The sequence below is a fragment of the Rhipicephalus microplus genome, unplaced genomic scaffold (genome assembly GCF_043290135.1).
Source record: "Rhipicephalus microplus isolate Deutch F79 unplaced genomic scaffold, USDA_Rmic scaffold_16, whole genome shotgun sequence".
NCBI classification, from domain to species: Eukaryota; Metazoa; Arthropoda; class Arachnida; order Ixodida; family Ixodidae; genus Rhipicephalus; species Rhipicephalus microplus.
This window is the reverse complement of record NW_027464589.1, coordinates 11,083,160-11,106,032: the sequence shown is the minus strand read 5'-3', so window position 1 is coordinate 11,106,032 and position 22,873 is coordinate 11,083,160. Positions and strand designations below refer to the sequence as shown.

The window sequence follows — 22,873 nt, the reverse complement described above, 5'->3', positions numbered from 1 at the left end:
AGTCATGTTGCGTATTGGTCCATTGCGTGTCCAGTATATTTTTGGTGAACGTCAAATCTGGCGTGGTATCCGCGCAAACGCTAGTACCTGTTCTTGTAGGAATGGATGGATCGGTCACGAGCGTCAGGCCCTCCTCCTGTGCGTCCAACCACAAGTTCCTGCCTTTCTGGGTTTCGATCCTGTATCCCCATGCACCGTGTGGGGCGTTGAAATCTCCTCCAATCACTAGCGCCCGGTTGCCCGTTATAGCGAGGGTTTTTCGAAACAGCGTGCGGAATTTGTGCTTTCTGCATTTAGGACTGCTGTAAATATTCAATACGAAAAGACTGTCCTCTGTTTTTCGCGTGGGTATGAGTTCGAGGAGAATGTGGTTTATTGCCTTGATTTCCGTGTCATGTTGCACCACCGCGTGATTTCGCTTAACCAACGTTGCTAATACCTTTGTCTCCCCATCAGCACTGCCGAATGACTTATATCCCGACAGTTTGACCAGCCCGTGCGTTTCTTGCACCATTATAACATCCGGGGTGCTGGTGTCTTTAAGATGTTGTTGCAAAATGTATCGTTTTCGATTATATCCTCGACAATTCCATTGCCAAATCGTGTAGCTATTTTGTCTGTCCATGGCGGCGTTACAGGCTCTCTAATCCCTCGGTGGGCACCGAGGTCCTAGCGTACGGTTTAAAAGACGTCTTAACTGGGCCCCCACCACTTGACTGCGATCCCCATATTGCGAGCTTGGCGTCGAAATCAGCCACCATTTGCTGCACTTTCTGCAATATCGTCTTGCCTAGCTCCTCAATTTTGGCCTCTATGTTTGCCTCAAATCTAACTTCTTGTTGTTCGAGCTTAGTTTGCAATTTGTTTTCAATTTGTTCCATTTTGGCTTCCATGGTGTTTGCGAATTCCTCCTGTCTTTCTTGTGGCGTCGCCACTGCTTTTGGTTTCTTTACCACGCTTTTAATCGGAGCGTTCTCTGGTTTACGTTTAACAGGGGTGAGGGCTGCTACCTCTTCCTCCATTGCTGCGCCTTTTTCCTTCATTATAACTTGTGAGGTTTCCTCGTTGCGTGTAACCCCTCCGTTTTTCAGAAAATCATTTTCTTCCCTGAGTTTTCTAATCTCATTCATAAATGCAACATTGTTCTGCCTGATCTGCGCCAATTCGTTCTCTAGCGCCTTAATTTTACATTGAAAAGCAGCCTCTGCCTCCGCGCGCGCCCCGGAGGCCACATCAGCCCAGCTCACCTGGAAGGGTCCCGCGGTGCCACGGACGCCGCTCGGTCCTTTTGAGCTTTGGGATCCTCCTCCCTCCTTTGATCGGGGAGACCCGGTGTTGCCGGTCTTGGGTCTAGACCTCGATCTGGACCTCGATCTGGACCTCGATCTGGACCTCGATCTGGATCTCGACATAGATGTGGTGGTAGTAAACGTAGAGCGGTTTTTGTTTTGTGCTTGAAGCTTGGTGAAGGCTTCTGGTCCGGACGCGTCCCGCGTCCGATGTTCCGATCTTTGACCTGAGTCACCCCATCTTTGCCTGTGAAGTGCTTTCGCTTCCGTCTCGTAGTAAAGTGCTTCTTCTTCCTCCCGTCGGGCTCGTTCCCAGCGGCGTCGTTTCACCAGATACGGTACCTTAAATCTGGCCTTGCAATGGCGATCTGCCGTCGGGTGGTCTTTGCCACACAGCTGGCACTTCACTTCGCACTCGTGCTCCTGCGGTGGGTTCTTAGTGCCACACCCTCTGCATATTCTGTTATTCGGGCTCGGGCAGACGTCAGCTCTGTGACCAAGGCGTCCACACTGGTAGCACACGTCTATTTTCTTGCAGTATAGTGAGCACTTGACCAGTGCTCTTCCGTAGCTCACATAACTTGGAACGCGATGCCCATCGAAGAGGACGATGACGTTTGTGGTGTTTCCCATCCTCTTGGCCATGAGGACTGTCGGATTTCTCGGGGTTACCAGCATTTCCACGATCTCTCTTGGAGACACGTCCTGCGTTACACCTCGGATCACCCCTTTAGATGTATCTTCCGGAGCTGACTCGTACGCATTGGCTTCGAATTTTTTGTCCCCAATCTTCAGTTTAGCGATGGTTCTGTATTTTTCGGCGCGCTCCTCTGATGGTGTGCTGACCACTAGAATGTTCTGTTTATAGTTGGCACATACCGTGTCTTCTTCCGATTCATTCCTGGGTATTTTAGCGGCGTTGGCGATGCAGCATTCTAGACGATTGATCCCGTAGTCAGTGACCTTGAAGCCGTCACGTGGGCGCACAATTATCTTGTAATCTTCCTTCGGCAGACGGGGCATCCTGCTCGCAGCCGCAATTTGTCTTGCTCTCTGTCCCTTCCTCCATCTATTACTGACCACGTTCTCGCTTCAGAAGTGCGTTTCTTGGTCCTTGGCTTCATGCGTTGTGGTTTCTTTGTTGGCTCGTCCTTTTCTGTTCACAAGGCGCCAACCTGCGTCGTTCTCATACTTTTGTTGCGTGATATCTTCGCCATCCACGCTCATCGTAGCCATCCTGTGGCATTAACCCGATAAGACGCCGCCTTGAAGGGGCTCAAGACGCCAGCGTCCGTGGGCTAGGCCAAGCGCATTATGCACAGCAGCAGGAGGCAACGGCGTCGTGCGTTCATCGGCGTTACATAAATGTGGTCAATGTGCCGAAAATTAAACGTCCACCTACTTGAGAGTGGTATCGCGGGGTTCCGTGGAACTTCCACTTTCTTCACTGTAAGAAGGCGTCCGTCAATTCTTCGATTTCACGCTGAGAATCACTGAAAATCTGCGGAGCCGACGCGACATGCGTGTCTGCACTCCGTGGCCCCCTGGCGGTCCCTCTGGCACTGTGAGTAATAATTATATCCCAGGTAGAACACCAACAAAATTTAAAAACTGTATGTTTAAAACGAGTGTGTTAAATCAAATATATGCAACAAAATATAATAGTAAGTGTATATGGGCTTCAAAAACATCTTGACACTAATCACCTGGGCCAAGTACTTACCCTGTTATATTTCACTTTTCTCGAAAAGAATAAGAGCTTTCCAATTTAGTATACAAAAGCTGCCACTATTGCAATCCATCATAACCATTTTACTATTTATAAGCTAATAATGACCAAAGCACATAGGCTTGAGAGTGTGTAAAAAGACATACCTTTTGTGAATCTTGAAGCTTCTGCTGAAATAAATTGTATGGTTTCTTTCCAATCGAAAAAATAATTGATTCTACTTCAGTCACAATATTGAGGTATCAACTCTGTTTCCAAGTGAAAAATGAATTGATTCTATTTATTGACAAGAATAAGGTTTCAACTCTGTTTCTCTTATGGTGGAAGTGACATCAAAGATATTATGTAGCTCTCACCCTGCAAACTTCAAACAGAACTGAAGAGAAAAAACACAACCTTCTAACGAAGCTTCACCTAAAAGAAACAACTACCTTCTTGACAAGTGCCCCACTATGGTATAAATGTTTTTTCACTTTTTCAATCTTTGACCAGCAGTCTTTACTTGGAGATAACACCAGCCGTAAAATCTGCAGAGGATTTAATAAATGGCAGTAGTTTGCAGTGTCTTCGTATTCCTTTCTTTTATTCGTGCGTCTAAGCTTTCTTGCAAATACTCAACAACAGGTAGCATCACATTGTCACTTTAATAGCAGGCGTTGTCACTTTATGACAGCTGTGTTGGTTCATAACAAAAACATATACTTTTTTTTCAATTTCAATAGACTCTTCTCTTAATTGTGGTGTTCTTGCCACTTCCAAATCTTACTGCACAGGTAATAAGTTCTTGCATGTATCGGTGACACTTATCAGCGTTTTATAAGCACACTATACGAACTATCAGGAGATAGCTGCGTGTGGTTAAATGCACCCTAGTACAGTTTGGATCGCTCATTTACTCGTGCAGGCTAGTACTAAATAGCAAAATATAAAGTAGGTACGAAAGAAATTGATATGTTGTCTAAATGTTCCTCATGCCTGTACCGCTAGTACTCACCACTAGACCGCATTGCTTCAGTGTATAAACACGAGTAAGCACAGAGTCCAGCAAACACATCAAAAAAGTTTTTTATCTCTTAGAATGAAAAGCGAATTGATGACTTTCTGTGACAGTAACCAATGAAGGTTAATGCTAAATGTATTATTTACCATAGTTTGTTACTTGGTCCACCTCAATGCTAAATTACAACTATAATTGTACAAAAACCCACAACTTTCCAACTTTTTCACCAGCTCTAAAAATTATTTTGCGCTGTATACATATCGAATTACTCTTTGCCTACAGAAAGAAAACTCTGATAATGAGCTGATACGAACTATCATATTTCACTAAATAATATTTTTCTACGAAAAAAACTCCTAACATGGACCATATTCTTCCTGTACAGAAAATTCTACAATTGTGCTACATAGAAAATTTTGTACAAACTGAGTTGGAGAATAACAAATTAAAAAAAAAATAATTTCTGGAGTTTTACATCTCAAAACCACAAAATCATTATGAAGGATGCCGTGGTGGAGGGGCCCAGAAATTTTTACCATGTGGTCATCTCTATGGTGCACTGACATTGCACAGTACACGGGCCTCTACCACTACCCGACCATCACAACGCGACTACCATGGCCGGCGTTGAACACGTGGCCTTCGGGTCAGCAGCCGACCACTGTAACCCCTGTACCACTGTGGCAGACGAAGCACAGATTCTTTTTATTATTTTTTAGAACGCGTTTTACGAGTTGTAGTTTCTAGATTTCGGGAAGAATTCACATGCTGTTTTAGATTTCTTGAGTTAAAAGTTCTCTCTGGCTGTTCGCACCTCGGTGCTACCTGCGGCCAGCCACCTTTTATTAGACCACGCGGAGGAGTTAAACTTCGGCCCGACGGGGAGAATACGTCGGTAGGCTGCAGCGCGCTAAGATTTCATGATAGATATCGTCTTGTCTTATGACGCAGTGGGATACCGACACCGTAAACAGAGGCTCACCTAACGCCGCCAGTATAAAGGGAGGCGCACACCTTACACGGCTGCACTACAGTGCTGACAAGCCCGAACACTGATGGCACAGTGTTCGGGCGTGCAACTGCTGTAGACAACTAATCAGAGCAGAGCGCTATGAAAATTTCACACTCGAAATGTAAACACGGCCAACACAATCAGTCCGCGAATTCTGTAAATGCTGTATTTTCTGCTTTCAGTATGCACGCCGTCTCAGAAAAAGCATGCATGATACAAGCCGCGCGAAAACAAAATTGATAAAGGAGCACTGCGCTTATGGCCTTGACTTTACTCGAAGCGGCCTAATCTGAGATATTGCATAGATACTACATGACACAGATCATTTGTGGCACGAGCTGTTACCCAAACGGCGAGTAAATCAGAAGTTAGGCATTCATCTCTAAGATGCAGACCAGATAAAAAAACAGCACCAGCCGGGTCCCGTTCTCTGTGTGCATCGTGGCCTTTGAGAAGGGTGGTCAAGCTAGTGACTAGAGTAGTGAATGCCGGCGGATGAGTGACGATGGCGGTGCGTCCGTCGCGGTCGAATGGTTCCTGTTTCCGCGATTCCCGCCTAAACCACCGTTTGGGAACAAATACAGTTTCGTAGAATAAACGCAGTGCAAAACACGTCATAGAATTGGATGCAATGATGGTATGCAACGACCATATTAGTATAAACTTCTGGGTGTCATCCGTATTGCAAATGATTACTTTCGTCTAATTTTTTGTTGACGGAAAAGACACTTGCTTTCTGCACTATTCAGTGAAACATTATTAGTAAACATGTGCTGTATCCATACTGTTCGCGAAGTGGTGAAGTCTGTGATTCTTAAACGTGTGCTGTGATTCTTAAACGTGTGCTGTATCTTTGATGAATGCAAAGAGGTGTAGTGTGGTTACTTCCTGGACACTATGTCCGCTTTTCTGTCCGTAAATATGTGCATTTTTTTTTCAGTAAGGTCGTTATAATTTTTGTGTAGTGAGGATTGACTCACTATGCTATCCTTCGTCATTCCTTGGAGAACCGTGGTACCAGCCACACAGTTGCGACAACTTTATTGCGATAGCAATTATAGGAACACTCTCAGCAAAAGTTCGTCGCCGGCGTCGGCGTAAATATCATGCACCGTATATGTATACGTATCTGTATATATGAAAACTCAAGAAAGTAAAAAATCTCAGCAAAAAAAAAGACACTGGCGCGCAAAATCGAACGTGGGACTCCGCGTCATGATTGCAAAATGTTCACCACTGAGCCACTGAGAGGTTTTTATTTGTTTAACGCATGAAATAATCACCAGTGAATCAGTGAAGTACGCGCAACATACTTAATCAGAAGTCAGGCAAACACACACAAGCGTCAAGAAAGAAAAGCCACTCCGGAGCGGGGTCATAAGTCTCAACAAGACTGCGCACATGAGGAGCTGCTTCTCTAAAGACAAATCTCGTCGACTGTGGTGACTCGGCGTGACTATCAATCATGCGACTTCACCATAGTGAATAAAGTCGCAACAACATAAACAGGTTATAATGAGTGTTTTCAGTCATACTCTGTTTGAATGGGAGGAACCTAATACCATGAGCCCTGATTGGAAGTTCTTTTCTTATTGTTCTTTTTAGAATGTCTCAAAAATAAAAAGCGTCATCACACTGAATAAATCAATGCTCCATAGTCTCGGGTTGGTTGAAGTCTACAATTCACTGTTCAAGGTACGTATATTGATTTTTCATTCAGCCACGTTTTCACTGGCAGCGTGGAAATGTTCAGTTTAAAGAAAATTGTTTTTGCTGAAGAGATATCTACATTCTACGTATACAAAATGATACATCGTGACTAGACAAAAGCGATATAGCTTTCGATAAACGGGTTCGAGGAAAGGTTATGCACGAGTGCAGCGGTTAAATTTGTTCTGTTGATAGTATACAAATACTCTAAGCCAAACCTGGCTTTAAAAAAATTCGCAGTATCAACAATTTCTGTTAGGAATCCCTGGAACGGCAATTTCTTAGCAACACTTGTTGTGACATGAATAAAAGGAAGGTGGTAACATGAACGGTTACGAAGGACTGCTAAATGAAAGGGGTGGCACACATCCTTGAGGTAAAAAAATCGCAACACCAGCTGTCGCATGAACAAATGCACATGGCCGAGGCCACCCTTTTCAAGCGATGGAAAAAAGTTGTCTCTCTTCATGGATTTCCAGGAAGAGCTCCAAACACCTCGCATACACGACCTCAACGTCGTGAATGCGAGGCATTAATCACTGAGCCACCAAGAGGTACCTCCAAGAGGTACCTCAGCGTTCCAACGGCAAGCTATCTATATCTACCACTTACCGGGCATCTCGGGGGGTAACTGTCGTGTTTTCAGCATTATCAGCGAGATGGCACTGTGAGCACGCGGCGGTTTTCGTGTCTCTCGCGTACTTGGGCCCGTGTAGAGGATAAGGGGGTGTGCACTTGATCGTGCGCCCTTATCTTGCAGTGGGGATAATTGTACGTCTTGGCTAGCCTTTTAGTTTCTTCGAAACGATTCTGTTGTAATTACCGGGCGCATAAAGGTCGCTGCAGTCATTGCACAGCCTCCGTTTGTGAAAAGGGCGCGCTTTCCAGACACAGGAAACTAATGATTGAGACGCTTATTCGCGTTAGTCTGTACCTGTGAGTACGTGTCGTGCATTCTTTGTGCGTGAGAAGCACGGGGCACGTTTCGATCTGCTTGCCATTCTGCGCATGACCTTCCAATGCGTTTTATCGCGTTTGTTGCTTAGCCTTTGGGGCAAAGCTGTGACTTTTTTTAAACTACCTGCCACCTCTACGGAAGGGCTGCAGAATTGTGACATAATTTCAGTTTCGAGGGTATAAATACAAAGTATATTGTGGTAATTAAGGGGGTGTTGCAGGGAGGAACACATGGCATACACAGGAAAACAAAATGCTGTAGAACACATGCTTATACCGTAACACTCCTCAAGAATTTTCACTGTAACGGGTTACTATTAACATAACAGCACCTGAAGCCAACTAGGGTCGGCGCAATGGTTACAAAATGCATGTGTTTTTCTTCCCGTGTGCAGACTAGGAGGCCACAGCAAACTAGCTCAGGCCTACTTCTCTGCCTTCTATTAAATCATCTCTCCTTGCCTCTGTCTTCGAAGCCTGAAGTGTAACTTGAAAGAAAAGCCTGCGCCACAGGACAGTCGATTACGAGGTAGGATTCAAAACACGAGTGCTTTCGATCGACATTTGTTTCTAATGCAATCTACACGTCAGACAATACGATCGGCTATTAAAATGCTTGCTGCAGAAATTTAACCAGTAGCTTCATTGACGTAAATGTGTGAGTTGATATCTACACTTCCTGGTGCCATGGCTCCAAGTGATTTGTCTCATTAAATTGGCGGATGCTTTCCTAGGGCTTTTTTTGAGAGACGGCAGGGAGTGCAAAATGATTTCTTTGAATGGCACGTCTTGCGAAGATGACATTTTAAATACTGCATGAGACATCTAACAAATGTACAATGCAAATAAGTAGACTATACCAAGAAGGTAAATGAAGTGAGTTGCTTGCGTTTGACTATTGCTTTTTCTGTCAACACAGGTTGTGACGAGAACAGCTTACGTGCTGCACACAATGGATACGCCGCGCAAGCCACTCGCCTCGGTAGGGCACATAGAGACCCCCCGTCCTTGGCCGGTGTTTGAGCTGCCGAACCGGAAGTCTTACACATGTGCTGCCCTTACCGACGAGGCTGTGGTGCTCTATGGAGGAGCGATTGGCTTATATTGCCTGCCATTGTGCTCTGTCTGGACTAAAAGGGTGGCTGGCTGGAGCGCCCGAGTATCCCTTGTAAAGGTGAGCCCGATCTGACCGCGAGTTGCACTGTGCTGTCGCAGTGCACGCCAATACTTCCCCTGAGCTGTGGCAAGGTCTATATAGGCCAGACAGGGCGCTGTACAAATGACCGTCTAAGGGAGCATGCCTTATCAATTAGGAATGGAACAGGGTCTCATTTGCCCTTTCACTGTGCTTCATGTGGCTGCACGCCGCAGTTCGATCGCACGCGAATACTTGCAAGGAGCCGGGATGCGCTGGCGCGGAAGTTACTCGAAGCCTTTCACATAATGAAGAAAGGTGACTCGTGCGTCAGCGTGTCTTCAGTTGTGTTACATAACAGTGAATTCCAACTGTTGGATCTAGATGTACTTTAGTTGGGTGCTACGAAGGGTCTCTCAGTCCTTTTTCCTGGTTTTTCCTCGCATTTTTGCGCAGGCTTGGGTGTGTTTGGTTTTTTTGACGTCTCTACAATAGGCGTATCTGTTTGTTGCTGGTTCCCAGATATCATGTTTGCAATTATCCGTTATTACATCATAAAAATGTTCATGCCTGCACATGCGGTGAATGAAATGGTCTGCGCATGTCCTCCAAGAGCCTATATATTGTGAATGCTTCGTGAAAATAAACTTAGTTGTGAGTTGGCGCTCTTTCTGTCTCGTCTTTTTTTCTATTGGTCAACCTTGCGCCACGTATTTCAGCCTGAATATTTCCACCATGCCGTTGCACATATGGTGGTAGGGTGCCAAATTCGGATGCCCTGTGGACAGCAAGTTTCTGACTTTTCTCATAAACTCGGACGTGTACCCGATCACATACAATCTCACAAAGAAATCCAGTTAGGGAAAACATTTCCAATAAGCCATTTTTTATAGTTGCCGAATCAATGGCGGGCAGAGCTACTGTACCTGAGTACCGTGCTGTGAAGTAAACTATTGTGAGAATGTATCGCTTACCCCTGTTACAGACCGCTTTCTAAGGACCTATCATGTGTACTGTTACTCGCTCATTTGGACTATATATTGGCGGCATTTAGCACATGCAGTAGTGCTTTGCCTACTTTACTCTTTGGATACGTTCTTTGGCAAGTATCACAGGATCGAACATAGCGTTTCATTTCTTCCTGGACTCCAGGCGAATGGAATGATGCCAGCACACGATCAGTGGTTTGTTTGATACCTTGATATCCTGACATCACCCTTTCGTGAGCCATCTAAACGAATCAGGCTATGTAGTGTATGAGGAACAACCACCTGCTTTACTCGTTCTGCCAGAGGAAAACTGGTAATGGTGGCAGAGTATACACTTTCCTGAGGAAAAGGAATACTGGGTTTATTCCCTTTTATAATAACCTTGTTTCACACTCTCTCTGCAGGTATCTAAGGTCTTGTCTTCTGCTTGTGGCTTGTGCAGCTTTCAGCTCCTTTCTCGTCGTCTTCAGTGTCGACCTGAAGTGTTTCTGAGTTTGGCTGGTACCTTGCACTCTTGTTGCCACTCAGCAAAAGCTTCTGTAGAGGGCGCCACCTGTTGTTTCTAGTAACTGGGAGGTGGCGCCCCCACTCTGCATAAAAGGCATCGGTGGGCATTAAACGGGGCTTTTTGCTGTTTGTGAACTACGCGTTGTCGGGTCATTCTTCGCGGGCTTCACGCCCACTTTTGGCTCGGCTAGCGGCGTTAGCGCTACCCGGGCACGTCACTACATGGTGGGACGTGCCCGGGTAGGAAGTGGGATCCTGCGACAACCGTGCAACATGCAGGATAACCCAGCCGCCGTTTCCGCCGTGACCGCCAGCTTCACATTGCGAACTCCGCCGCAGTTCACTTTTGACAACCCAGCCCAATGGACGGCGTGGCTTCAACAATTCGAGGATTACTCCTTCGCCTCAGGACTGTCCTCCGCCCCCGAAAAAACCAAGGTACGTACGCTCCTCTACTGTATGGGTCCCCAAGGTCGCGAGGTGCTTTCGTCTCTCATGTCAGACGCCGAGGCCTATCGCTCGTACTCCGGCGTGACAACAAGTCTTTCGGGATATTTTGTACACCCCGTCAACGAGGTATACGAGTCGAGCAGGTTCCACAAGCGCACGCAAGCGGTAGGCGAGTCAGTCGACGCGTTTTTCACGGCGCTCCGAAATCTCGTGAAGAAGTGCAACTACGCCTCTCGGGAAATTGACGACCGGCTGGTTCGGGACAGATTTATCGTAGGTTTGCTTGACTGTCGCTTGACTGTCGCTTGACTGACCAGCTCTGCCGCAATAAAAAGCTTACACTGGACGAGGCGCTCATCCAAGCGCGTCAGTACAAAGATGCTGAAAATGAGAAATTGCAGCGTCAGAGGACAGGCCTTACACCAGACGCACTGAACATCGACGCTGTTGCGAACAACCAGTACCGAATGGCCGATGCCCCAGCATGCAAAGCTGCCCGAAGTAAAAGTAACGTCTGTCGGCCTCCCGAGTACCGTGCCGGCCCGAAGTCGGCGTGCGTTTTTTGCGGCCACGCCCCTCATCCGCGATCTGAGTGCCTAGCACGGTGGGCCACATGCAATCAATGTCGCAAGAAGGGACACTTCGCGGCGGTTTGCCGCTCAAATAATACTAGGCGTTTAGGCCAAATCCAGCTCTGCACCGTGGATGCCTCGCAAACAGAACGCCGGCACATCGTTGTTCATGTCAACGGACGCCCCCTTCAATTCAAAGTGGATACTGGGGCGGACGTTTCGGTCGTACCTCCGAGCTTTGCCGGGTGCCCAGTAGACCTTGACAAACCCGATAATGAACGGTTGATGGGGCCGTGCCGCTGCCGCCTAAGGTTGCTTGGGATGTTTCCTGCTACCCGGTCGTGGCGAGGCCGGTCCGTACGCAAAAAGTTGTACGTTGTAGCAGACATTGACTCTGCTCTGCTGGGGTACTCGGCGGTAGTGGACCTGGGAGTCGTCCAGTTGTTTAACACCGTGGAAGATGAGGAAGCTCCGAATAGGCCCCCAACGTCAGACAAGGCCGCAGCTTCACTGTTCTCAGGCCTTGGCGAGATGCCTGAAGAATACCACATTCGTATCAAGCCGGGAGCGATTCCATTTTCTCTCAGCGTTCCTAGGCGCATCCCTATTCCCCTCGAAGGAGTAGTCAAGAAGGACTTAGATGCCATGGAAAGGGACGGGGTCATCCGGCGAGTCACAGTGCCAACCCCGTGGTGTACGGGTATTGTGCTGGTACCCAAAGCCGATGGCGAATACAGAATTTATGTTGACCTCTCGAAGTTGAACCAAGTAGTTCTTCGGGAGAGACACCTTATGCCCACAGTGGACCAGGTACTTGGCCGTCTTGGCAATGCCGCGTTCTTCTCGAAACTTGATCCAAAATCGGGCTTTCATCAAGTAAGGCTATCGGAAAGCTGTCAGGAGCTGACTACCTTCATAACACCGTTTGGACGCTACCGCTACCGCCGCCTGCCCTTCGGCATCACGTCCGCTCCCGAAGTATTTCAGCGCCAAATGTCTCGGATTCTTGAGGGCCTGGAAGGGTGTGTGAACATGGTAAATGACATTCTGGTATTTGGCAGGCACCGTTCTGAGCACGACAGCAGACTCCAAGCAGTCCTTCGCAAGTTAGAACAAGCGGGCATTACGTTGAATGCCTCGAAATGCTCCTTCGGGGTATCTTCCGTGAAGTTCCTTGGTGTAGTGGTGAGCGCCAGTGGGATCTCGGCTGACCCTGACAAGGTATCTGCTATTGTGAACATGAAGCCGCCGACAGATACATATGGCGTCCGTCGTTTCCTGGGCATGCTGAACCACATTGGAAGATTTTTACCGAACCTGTCTGCTGTCACTGCATTGATACGGCTCCTGTTGAACAAGAACGCGGTCTGGACCTGGGACCATGCGCAAGCAACCTCTTTTGAGACATTGAAGGGAATGGTGGCATTTAATGCTTGTATGGCAAGCTACAATCCAGAGCTACCCACCCTTGTGTCAGCAGATGCCAGTTCGTTTGGGCTAGGCGCGGTTCTCTTGCAGGAGCAACAGACGGGAGAGTGACGGGCTGTCGTGTTCGCGTCAAGAGCACTGACTACCGCTGAGCAGCGGTACAGTCAGATTGAGAAAGAAGCGCTTGGTGTCTCTTGGGCTATCGAGAGGTTTGAGCAATTCCTGCGTGGACTCAGCTTTGTCGTTGAAACCGATCATCAGCCGCTCGTCAGGTTGCTTGGTGAGGTTTGAGGAATTCCTGCGTGGACTCAGCTTTGTCGTTGAAACCGACCATCAGCCGCTCGTCAGGTTGCTTGGTTCCGCCGATCTGGACCTCATGCCCCCTCGCATTCAAAGATTTCGCATAAGGCTCATGCGATATCAGTTCACAGTCAACTATGTTCCAGGAAAGTACCTGGCCACGGCAGACACCCTCTCTAGGGATCCCAAAGGCTCTTCCACGTCCGAAGAGGACAGCACAGAAATTTTTGTGTCTCTGGTCGTGGAAGCTTTTCCTTCAACCCTGGCCGTACGTCTTGAAGACTTCAGGTCTCACCAAACTTCAGACGGCGAGTGCTCAATGCTGAAAGCATACTGCATGAAAGGGTGGCCTCGACGAGACCGTCTGCCGCTCAACATGACTCGTTACTGGGAACAACGGGGAGACTTCACTGTATGCGAGAACATGCTGTTCATGGGCGGTCGCCTAGTTGTCCCCGCAGCACTACGCAGAGACATCGTGAACCTTCTGCACGATAGTCACCAATCGGTGCTTGGCGGTGGCCCGAGGCTCTGTGTGGTGGCGCGGTCTCAACAGCCAGGTTAAAGCAGCCGTAGAGAACTGCCCAGCATGTGCTTCTATACGCGTTCAATGCCGTGAGCCCATGATTGCGACCAAGACACCATCAGCTCCGTGGGAAAGGATGGCCATTGACTTGTTTCATTTTGCTAATCAAGAGTTCCTGGTGGTTGTCGACTACCCTTCTCGGTACCCTGAGGTTCTCACACTCCGGTCCACTTCTGCGGGAGCCTTTATTTATGCGACCAAGAGCACATTTGCGCGACACGGCATCCCGGGGACTGTTGTCAGCGACAATGGGCCATAGTTTTCCTGCAAAGCTTTTGAGGACTTTGGGAAGACATACGGTTTCACGCATGTCACGAGCAGTCCACGCTATACGCAGTCGAACGGCGAATCAGAACCGCATGGTTCGCACGATCAAGGAGTTGTTTCTGAAGGCCACAGACCCGTTTCTGGCTCTGCTAGCATACCGTAAGACTCCCGGTGTGTCTGGCTACAGCCCGGCCCAACTGCTCATGGGACGCTCTCTGTGAACTCGTGTGCCAGCCACGGCTCAAAGCCTTGTTTCAGATTGGCCCCAGGTGAAGGAATTCAATGACAGAGATGCCGCCCAGAGACGTAGACAACAGAGAGACTACAATAACCGACACGCAGCGCATGAAAGAAAGTTGAAATTTACTTCATCACAACGATACACAGTGATTTACACAAACAAGATCTGACCTTTGTGCTCTCGACGATGGAGAGGAAGTCTGGGTGCGTCACACGCAGGCAAGGGCGACGGTCCTAAGCCCGGCTTAGAGACCCTGCTCGTACATCGTCCAGACGCCCAGTGGCACACTAGTGAGAAATCGCAGACACCTTGTCCCCTGCAGCAATCCTCAGTCGGCCCCCTCAGATGAGACGGGAATCCCCAACCCTGTGGCCCCGACATCGGCGCGGTCTTTCTGACCACAGCGGGCAGCAACCGGTAAGGCATCAGACACTCCAGCTCCTGCACCTGCTGCAGGATCGCCAGGTCACCGTTACACACGATACGGCCGGCGTGTGGTGCCACCTCGGAGACTGAATTTGTGAGACTGCTGCAAGGACTGTTTGTTGGTGGTGCTTTTTTGGAACACTTGTGTTTGAGAGCTCGAGAAGGAGGGATGTAGAGGACCTCACCTGTTGCTTCTAGTAACTGGGAGGTGGCGCCCCCACTCTGTATAAAAGGCATTGGTGGGCATTAAACGGGGCTTTTTGCTGTTTGTGAACTACGCGTTGTCGGGTCATTCTTCGCAGGCTTCACGCCCACTTTTGGCTCGGCTAGCGGCGTCAGCGCTACCCGGGCACGTCACTACAGCTTCTAATGCTTACTTTTTTCTTTGTGCTTCATACGGGTTGTGCTGTCCAGCTCCAACTTTGCTGAAGCAAGTTTCTCTTCTCATGTTTATTCTGGGCCATGAGCTTGACGTGATCTGCGGACAGTCACCTTAGGGTTATATTTACTGCGCTAGCCATACTCTGGTCGCTCTTGTATTCTAGCTCCTTTGTTGTATTCTACCTCCTTTGTTACAGTTGTCCTTCTGCGACCATATCCATGGCCTTTTCCGTGTGGTCGCGCATTCCTTAGTGCACGCTTGACTGCCGTGTTCGGGTTTATGACAAAACCCAAAGAATGGTTGCCGTTTCCTAGATAGGCATTCTGCAGGACTCGCTCGCTGGATTTCGTGCCGACTGGTTGTGCCCTCGCAATCTCTGACGTCAGCGTAGCTCTGGCCGACTGGGCTGGCCCTACGCCTTCTCCTGACGCCGACAAGAGCTCTCGCCAGTGGTGCCCCGTCTTCAGACTCCTGCAACCGTGTATATCTTTCCTGTCTTCTCCTTACTTCCGTCGTTTGCTGTCCCTGCGCCTCGCTCTCTCCTTCCTCTATCTCTATCTCTCTACCTTTTAATCCTAGCCTTTTGATCCCTTCTCTACCCCCATCCCTCCTGATCTACATTTGAGGTGTCCTCCCCCTGAGAAAAATTGACGGGGCTCACTTTTCTCTTCTTTTCACTTAAAATCACTCCTCCCCTCCCCCATTTTGCAACTACGTGGCCAGGCTTGTCACACACAAAACACCGAGTTGACACCTTCGATGTTGTGTTCCCACCTTTTCCTGCCGAGGTATTTCCCGCTTCTCCCTGGAAAACTATCAATTTTGACTGTCACTGAGCTTCGAGAAAAATGTCGGCTCTTTCTGCCATCTTTTCAAGCTTGCGGCAGTTTTACTCTCGTAGAAATAGCGCCACCTTGTCCTAATAGTTGTTTATAAACATTCCTTCTACTAGGAGGTTCCAAATGACCAAGTACTCTTTTTTCGTCTTCGACATCTGGAGCCATCTGTCAAGAAAACTTGTTAGCCTTGTGGAGTACTGCACACTCGTATCTCGTGCACGCTTGCGTGCATATTGTGGTTTGCTGTGCCAGAAATTTTCATGGTATCTCTCTGCGGTGAAACTGAATCTTTGCAATAGTGCTAGCTTAGTTTTGTCGTAATCGAGTGCCTATTCTGGAGACCGATGACCTTAAGCACTTCTCCACTGAAACGCAAACTTAGTTATGGCCGTGTCCCACTAATCTTTTGGTCAATGTTGACTGGTAGCAATGTTCTTAAACCTCTTCAGGTACGTGTCTAAGTCATCTTGGTTCTCAATAAACCCTGGCACAAAATTGTTGTGAGTAAAGATAAACAATGCTCCGACTTTTCAACCTTCGTCAACCAGCACTGACGCTCTAACGCTTTGAACCTGAGGAAGTTGAAGACACACAAGTAGAGTCTTCTGCGTTTCCGCTCCGAGTGTCCGCTCTTGCTCCGCCTTCTCTGTCTTCTCCTTGATTGCTCCATGTTCTGGCGGCCAATGGTCTCTAGCCTCACGTTCTTCTACCCTAGCCTTTAGTTCAGCTCCTTCTAGACCCATGCGCAGCGCCAGTTTCGCTAAACCCGAACTCATTTTTGATCGGTCTTCTATACTTTTAGCGAAATGCATTATGAGAACTCATGCGACCTATTTTGCGATGAACGGCTTCGTCCGGTTGCCTTGAACGCGAATGTAACAAGCTGTATATGGCAAGACTGAGCTTTAAACAAAACGCTCACGTTTTTGTGAAAATCGCGATGATTTAAGGGTTATAACGAGGCTGTTTATGCATATTCTATTTACAAAGAATGATGGCACTGTGCTGGTAGTTAGTAAAATAGAACATGTCCTTAGAATGGTAAAGAAAAAGTAAAGAAGGTGAACGAAACAAGCAGCCAGTTCACCAGAGAGCAACACAGTGGCCAAATCGTAAGAAAGGCTGAACGGCTCAAGACTGGTAAACTAGTCGACGCTGGGGTTGAGCAGTGAGTATGCTGCCCACCGCGGTCATGAATGCTGCTCACTTCTGAGGTCATTGACCATGGTCACGCATGGCTTCTGTCATGCTGGTCATGAACGCTGGCTGCGGCTTGTTGCGGAAGACGCTGAGCTTGCCCGACAGGAACGCCCTGCGACGTTTTAAGCACGCCAGACTCGAGGAATTGGACGGCTGGTTCTGCTACTGGTGCGAGGACGACTGGTTCGGCCTCTAAGTTGGAGCCTGCTGCAATCTCGAGTCCAAAAGCTGACAGGTCTCTGCTTGCGCACCCTGGTTCTCCGATTGCCAGCCACGTCTGCCTATCTTCTTTTAGGGGCGAAGCTTCTTATGGCGTGGCTTGTGCCCCTTGTTGTGGGCAACCGCCTCTCGTTAATTTTTAAACCGGCCATAGAAGGGGGTACTTGTACTATAACCTGAAGATGCAAATGTTACAAAACTATAGGGCGCTACTTGTAGTAAAGAAGGATTGATGTCACACTTTCGGAAGAAGAGAGAGAGGGTCGTGCGACTACGACCCTATGTTCTTTGGTGGTGCCATACGCCAGGGGGCGCTCTATAGTACAATAGTTTTTTTCTTCTGCCACCCTGTGGTGGTGGTGTACGTACGCTGAACACGCAAATTTTTGTAGTTGTGCTAAGACATTTTTAAATGACTTTCACTTTGAAAGGAGAAACGGAAGAAAAAAGTGCAGTTCCGTTACTGCCTCTCTCGATGAGAGCACCTCCACACTTCTGCGCAGGGAATGGGGGAATGGGAATTAAAGAGACAGAAGAAAAGGGTAAGAGAAGGGTGGTGAAAAGCATTCAATTGCTCGTATCACGCACGCACACAAGAGACCCAACGTGGCAGATGCGATATATGAAAAGACCACCGAGAAGCTGGGGAGTGAGGAAATGCACCCTCAAAGAAAAGAAAGAAAAAAAGAAGAGAGAAGAGAAAAAAGAAAAACCCCACTGGACAAGTTGAAAGAAGTTGGGGCGCTCCCGAACTAATAGGGAAGGGGAGAGAGTGTCTGCTCCGAGGGCGCAACGTGCCGACGTAGAATAGTAAAAAAAAAGACTTTTTGCTTAGGGTAGGGTTCGTCGATAGGCGTGTTTTGTAATTCTCGAGTGGGAAAATTCAATAGGACAATTGGTGTCAAAAAGGCCTGCTTGAAAAGTCTGTGAAATGTTTAGGATGAGGGGTGGGGTTGAAAATGGAGGGTAGTGCGGACGCGAATGCAGAGAAGGCTGGCACCAAGTGTAGGCAATGTGAGGTCAAAGAAAAAAACGGAGAAAATGATGGTTGCCCAAAGTAAACTGCTGATAAGAATCATCTAGCTGAAGACTGCGTCGGTACCTTAACAACAAAAAATAAGGGCTATTTGAAGAAAGGCTTAGGTCAACTGAGGAGGCACTAGCGAAGATGAACAAAGGAGCGGTGAATGGAAAGAATGGTAGGGCACCGGTACCCAGAACGGCAGAGAAGAAAGAGAAAACAGGTTCGGAAAAAACAGGTTCAGCCAGTTCAATGGTCAAATGACCCAGCTTCAGTGAAGTAGTCGTGGAAGTGGGAGGGGAAAAAGCAGCTGTGGTCACAGGTCCAAGCAACCGTAAGGGACGGGACGCTCTAGCTGAAAAGTCACAGCTTTTGATAATCGCTGATGACTCGAATTTAAATCGATGCACATAAGCAATCAAAGAGAGGGTAAGAGATGACAAGAGGGTTTCAGTAGGGGCGTCCCAAGACGTAAGCTGGAAGCAGTCATGAAGGAAGCCAGTGCAAAGCTCACAACTAAAGCTGTTGAATGAAACCTGTGATAATTGTGGGTGGTTTAAACGATGTCCTAAATGAAGGTTCCGTAGGACTAGGGACCACACGGGCGAGAAGGGTCGATGACATGCGCGCCATTTCCCCTCATGTGCAAGTAGTGATATGCACAATGCCAGAGGTACCGATGCGTGACAACAACCTGCAAAGAGTGGTTGTCGTCAAAAACGAAGAGATATGGCAGCCGAATCGAGAGAAAGGCTTTGAGATGATGAAAATAAACCGACAGGTGCATAGGTCAGGTGTGTTTCAACTAGACAAAGTTCACTTCTATAGGAGGTTAGGTCATGAGGAGGGTTGGTGACGTGCAGGATGTGCACTAGCTTTTTTGGGGGCACGTGGGCCCTTCATAGTCCAGAATTGCTAGTAATGAGGAAAACAATCAGGGAGATCCTTTGACTGGTGGTATGGACTGATATGATTCCAAAGTGGCACCAGTATTTAAGATAGGAAGAGTCCGGGGCAGAAATAGACGTAGCCACGAGCGCCGAGCCAATTCAGACATAGGGTGTATAAACATGCAGGGTGGCAGAAACAGGCTGAAGTAGAAGAGATAGAAGAACAGCTAAGGAGGAAGAGGTCGATGGTATACAATTTTGTAAAAACACATCTTAGGGACACGGAACAACCTCCTAACAATCCGGACTACGCGTGGGAATCTTGTAATAGAACAGAAGGCAGTAGAAAGGGGGTGGTATTGGGGCATTCGATCATAAAAGACTGGCAAAAGGTCAAAGATGAGTGCAGGGAACATTTATGGCTAAAAGGGAAAGTAGCATGGCAGATGATGCTGCTGAGTTTTGTATACTTGTGGACAGGGGCGAAAGCCAGAGAGAAAAACCAAGAAATGATGCAGTGCAAAGAAAATGGCATTTACGAACTAGGATAAGAGTGCAAGGTAATCATATTAGCAGATATGACTATGCACCCCGAAGATATGGATGGATGTACTGATCCAACAGGGAGAATGCTATTAGATATGTGTGAAAGAGATGATTCATTCATTTGCAACAGTATCGAGAAATGCGAAGGGAAGAGAACATGGGAGGTGGGAAGGCTGCAGTCGACGATAGACGTAGGATGTATGATCTGCTAAGGGAGATAAACATAGACGAATATGGGTCCAGAAACTTATGTATTTATCCCAAATGTATCGAGCTGAATTTCGGAAGAGAAATGAAAAAAAGGAGGCCTTACGATCAACCACATGGTAATATTTATTCAGAAAGGCAAATAGAAGATGCAACTCAATGAGATTGAGAAAATATTTACCGATGATACTAAAACAGAATGGACGTATGCAAATCTAACTCGATTGTTTCAGTTAGAGCTTGCTAAGGTACTAGTCAACTCAACCGGGAGAAGGAGACACGAACCTTAGAGCTGGTGGGATGAGGAAGTGAAGAAAGCCATAGTAAGACGTCAAGAAGTCTCTAGGGAACACTTGTGCGCTGAACAGAGGTGTGACCCGGAAGATGATGTTGAAAAAAATGGTTGAACGTTTTGAGCTGCAGAAAGGAAGTGTCTCTTCTTATCAGTGAAAAAGATAAAAAAAAAACTGGCCCCAATGAATGGCAGAAGTAAACAAAAAAGATAGAAAGGCAGCTGCAAAGTTATAGAAACATCTCTATTTTCGGAGTAATAAAGCAAGCATGGAAGAGAGGTTCATAACTACAGTTGAAGGGGTAGACTAACGGAATGAGAAATGGAATATATAAAAACAATGATCACAGAAAAAAATTAACACCAAGAAAGCGCTTCGTGCACCGTATCAGATGAGGATGAAGCAAGTAGCGCAGTGGCTCTACTGGTATAGTGAGAGTGGAAAAAGGCAGAAAAAAGGGTTCTTAATAGCAAATCAAAAGGCCCTGATGACATCCCAGTTATGCTAATAAAGAAACTAGGACCAAACTCTAAGCAAACAGTAAGAGAGGCGACGAGCAAAGCAATAATGAATGGTGAAGTGCCCAATGGGTGGAAACTAAGCAGCATGAGCATAATCTATAAAGAAAAGGGGGACAAAGCTGATGTAAACAACTACCGTCCTATAACAGTTTCATCAGTAGTTTACAGACTGGTGTTTCAGATAGTAAAGGAAAGACTACATACATTAGTGTAGAAAAAGGGGGTGTTGGGGAACTACAAAAGGGGTTCCATAAACAAAGAAAGTTGGAGGACAATCTGTTTTTAATTGATTCATTGTATAGTATTAGTGGTAAAAGAACACATAACTTTGAGGCTGGTATTTCTAGATATCAAGGGAGCTTACAATAGCGTGATTCAAGATGATTTGTGGGACACACTAGATGTGGAAGATGCAATAACTAATCTTCCAAAAAATATCTACAAAAGTAACAAGGTTGTTGTAAATTGGGAAGAACAGGTGTCTGAACCTATAGAGGTTCAACGCTGGATTCGACAGGGATGTTCCTTGTCACCCTTGTTATTTATGCTGTATCTCCAGGGACTAGAAGCAAAACACAGGGAGTCGAGGCTTCAGCCTCTCTTTTGCCAAACAAGAAAAACACGGAGAACAGTCATTACTAGCATCAGTGTATGCAGCTGATATAGCATCAATAGCCAACAACAAGATCTACAGGAACTCATAGACATCAGTGGTAATGAGGGAGGTAGGGTCAGTTTGAAGTTCAGCCAGGAAAAATAAGCAATCATGATTTTAATGATAACGAAGGTAGTGAGCTTAAGATACAAGAAGTCACGCAAGAAATAGTGGGTAAATAGAAATATTTTTCGCATGGATAAACGACGGGGCTGAGTACTTAAGGGCGCACGAAAGATACCTAATGACCAAGGGTGACGGGAACGCAGCTGTAATGAGAAATAGGGCACTGTAGGACTACATTAGGTATGACGTTGTGAGAGGGATTTGGAAAGGGGTCATAGTCCCGGGTTTGATGTTCGGCATTGCGGTCTTGTGCATAAAATCAGAGGTTCAAGGAAGATTAGAAATTAAACAACGTGGCATAATTAAAGCTGCTTTGGGAGCACTCGGGAATACCTCAAATCAGGGGGTACAGGGTGACATGGGATAGATATGCATAATTAAAGTTGCTTTGGGAGCACTCGGGAATACCTCAAATCAGGGGGTACAGGGTGACATGGGATGGATATAGTTTGAGTGCAGAGAAGTTAGCAGCAAGATGGAATTTGAGAAGCGATTGAGGAAAATAGGAGAGGATCATTGGGCTAGGAAATTTTTCAGCTACTTGTACATGAAGAATGTTAATACTAATTAAAGAAAGCGAACTCGAAAACTGTCCAGCAAGTATTTAGACAATAGCAGATTACCAAGCGAATAGGAAACATCGGTTAAGAAGGAGGTGGCCGAAACAGAGAGGGACATGTGGAAGATTGGAATGCTTACGTAATTATCGCTGGAGAACTACCGAACTCTCTTGCAGAAAATTGCAAAAGGAAAGACCTACAATAATTCTCAGGGTAGTTTTTTTGCTGTTCGATGCCAGAACGGAGTTTCGCGGTCTAAGAAGTATCGAGCGAAATACGAATGCACACACACGGTATGTAGTGTGCGGGAGAGGAGGAGGAAACTGGGAAACGTTTGTAAATGTTCAGTAAAGAGCTCCGCCTTGTAGTCCAAGATAATGGGGCCGAATTTTCAAAGCATTGGGCTTTTGAGACAATGAAGGCAAAATAGACTCTAAACGGGTGCAAATGACCAGCAGAAGTCTAACTGATTGGTGGCTACAAATTAGTCGCGAAGAAAATTAGCTTTTTAAACACATAGTGATAGTACTTTTTAAGAGGTTTATTGGCAGAACAGAACCCAGAAGAAAAAGCGGTCAGCAGCGTGCGGCCAAGCTCAGCCACCACGAGCTCATGCTGATGGCGATGTCCTTGAATGCGCATGCCACTGAGGCGCATCTTCTTCACTAGAATTGTCCTCCACAGATCAAGGGGCCATCCTGGCGGCTTGGGGAGAAGAAACAGCTAATGGCTCATAGTAGGGCTTGAGGCAAAAGACGTGGACAATGTCAGGGCCACGGCGTAGGTCTGTGGATGGCATGATGGGCTCCACGATAT

The 22,873-nt window shown here is 47.1% G+C and overlaps 1 protein-coding gene across 1 annotated transcript in view; it reads left to right on the top strand.

Annotated features, from left to right (window-relative positions):
- LOC119167796 (WD repeat and HMG-box DNA-binding protein 1) overlaps nt 1-22,873 on the top strand; it is a 465,682-nt gene that overhangs the window by 77,569 nt on the left and 365,240 nt on the right. Inside the window, exons 3-4 of the mRNA XM_075883385.1 lie at nt 6,636-6,725; nt 8,617-8,871. Coding sequence (XP_075739500.1) covers nt 6,636-6,725; nt 8,617-8,871 — 345 coding nt within the window. The remainder of the gene's footprint in view (nt 1-6,635; nt 6,726-8,616; nt 8,872-22,873) is intronic.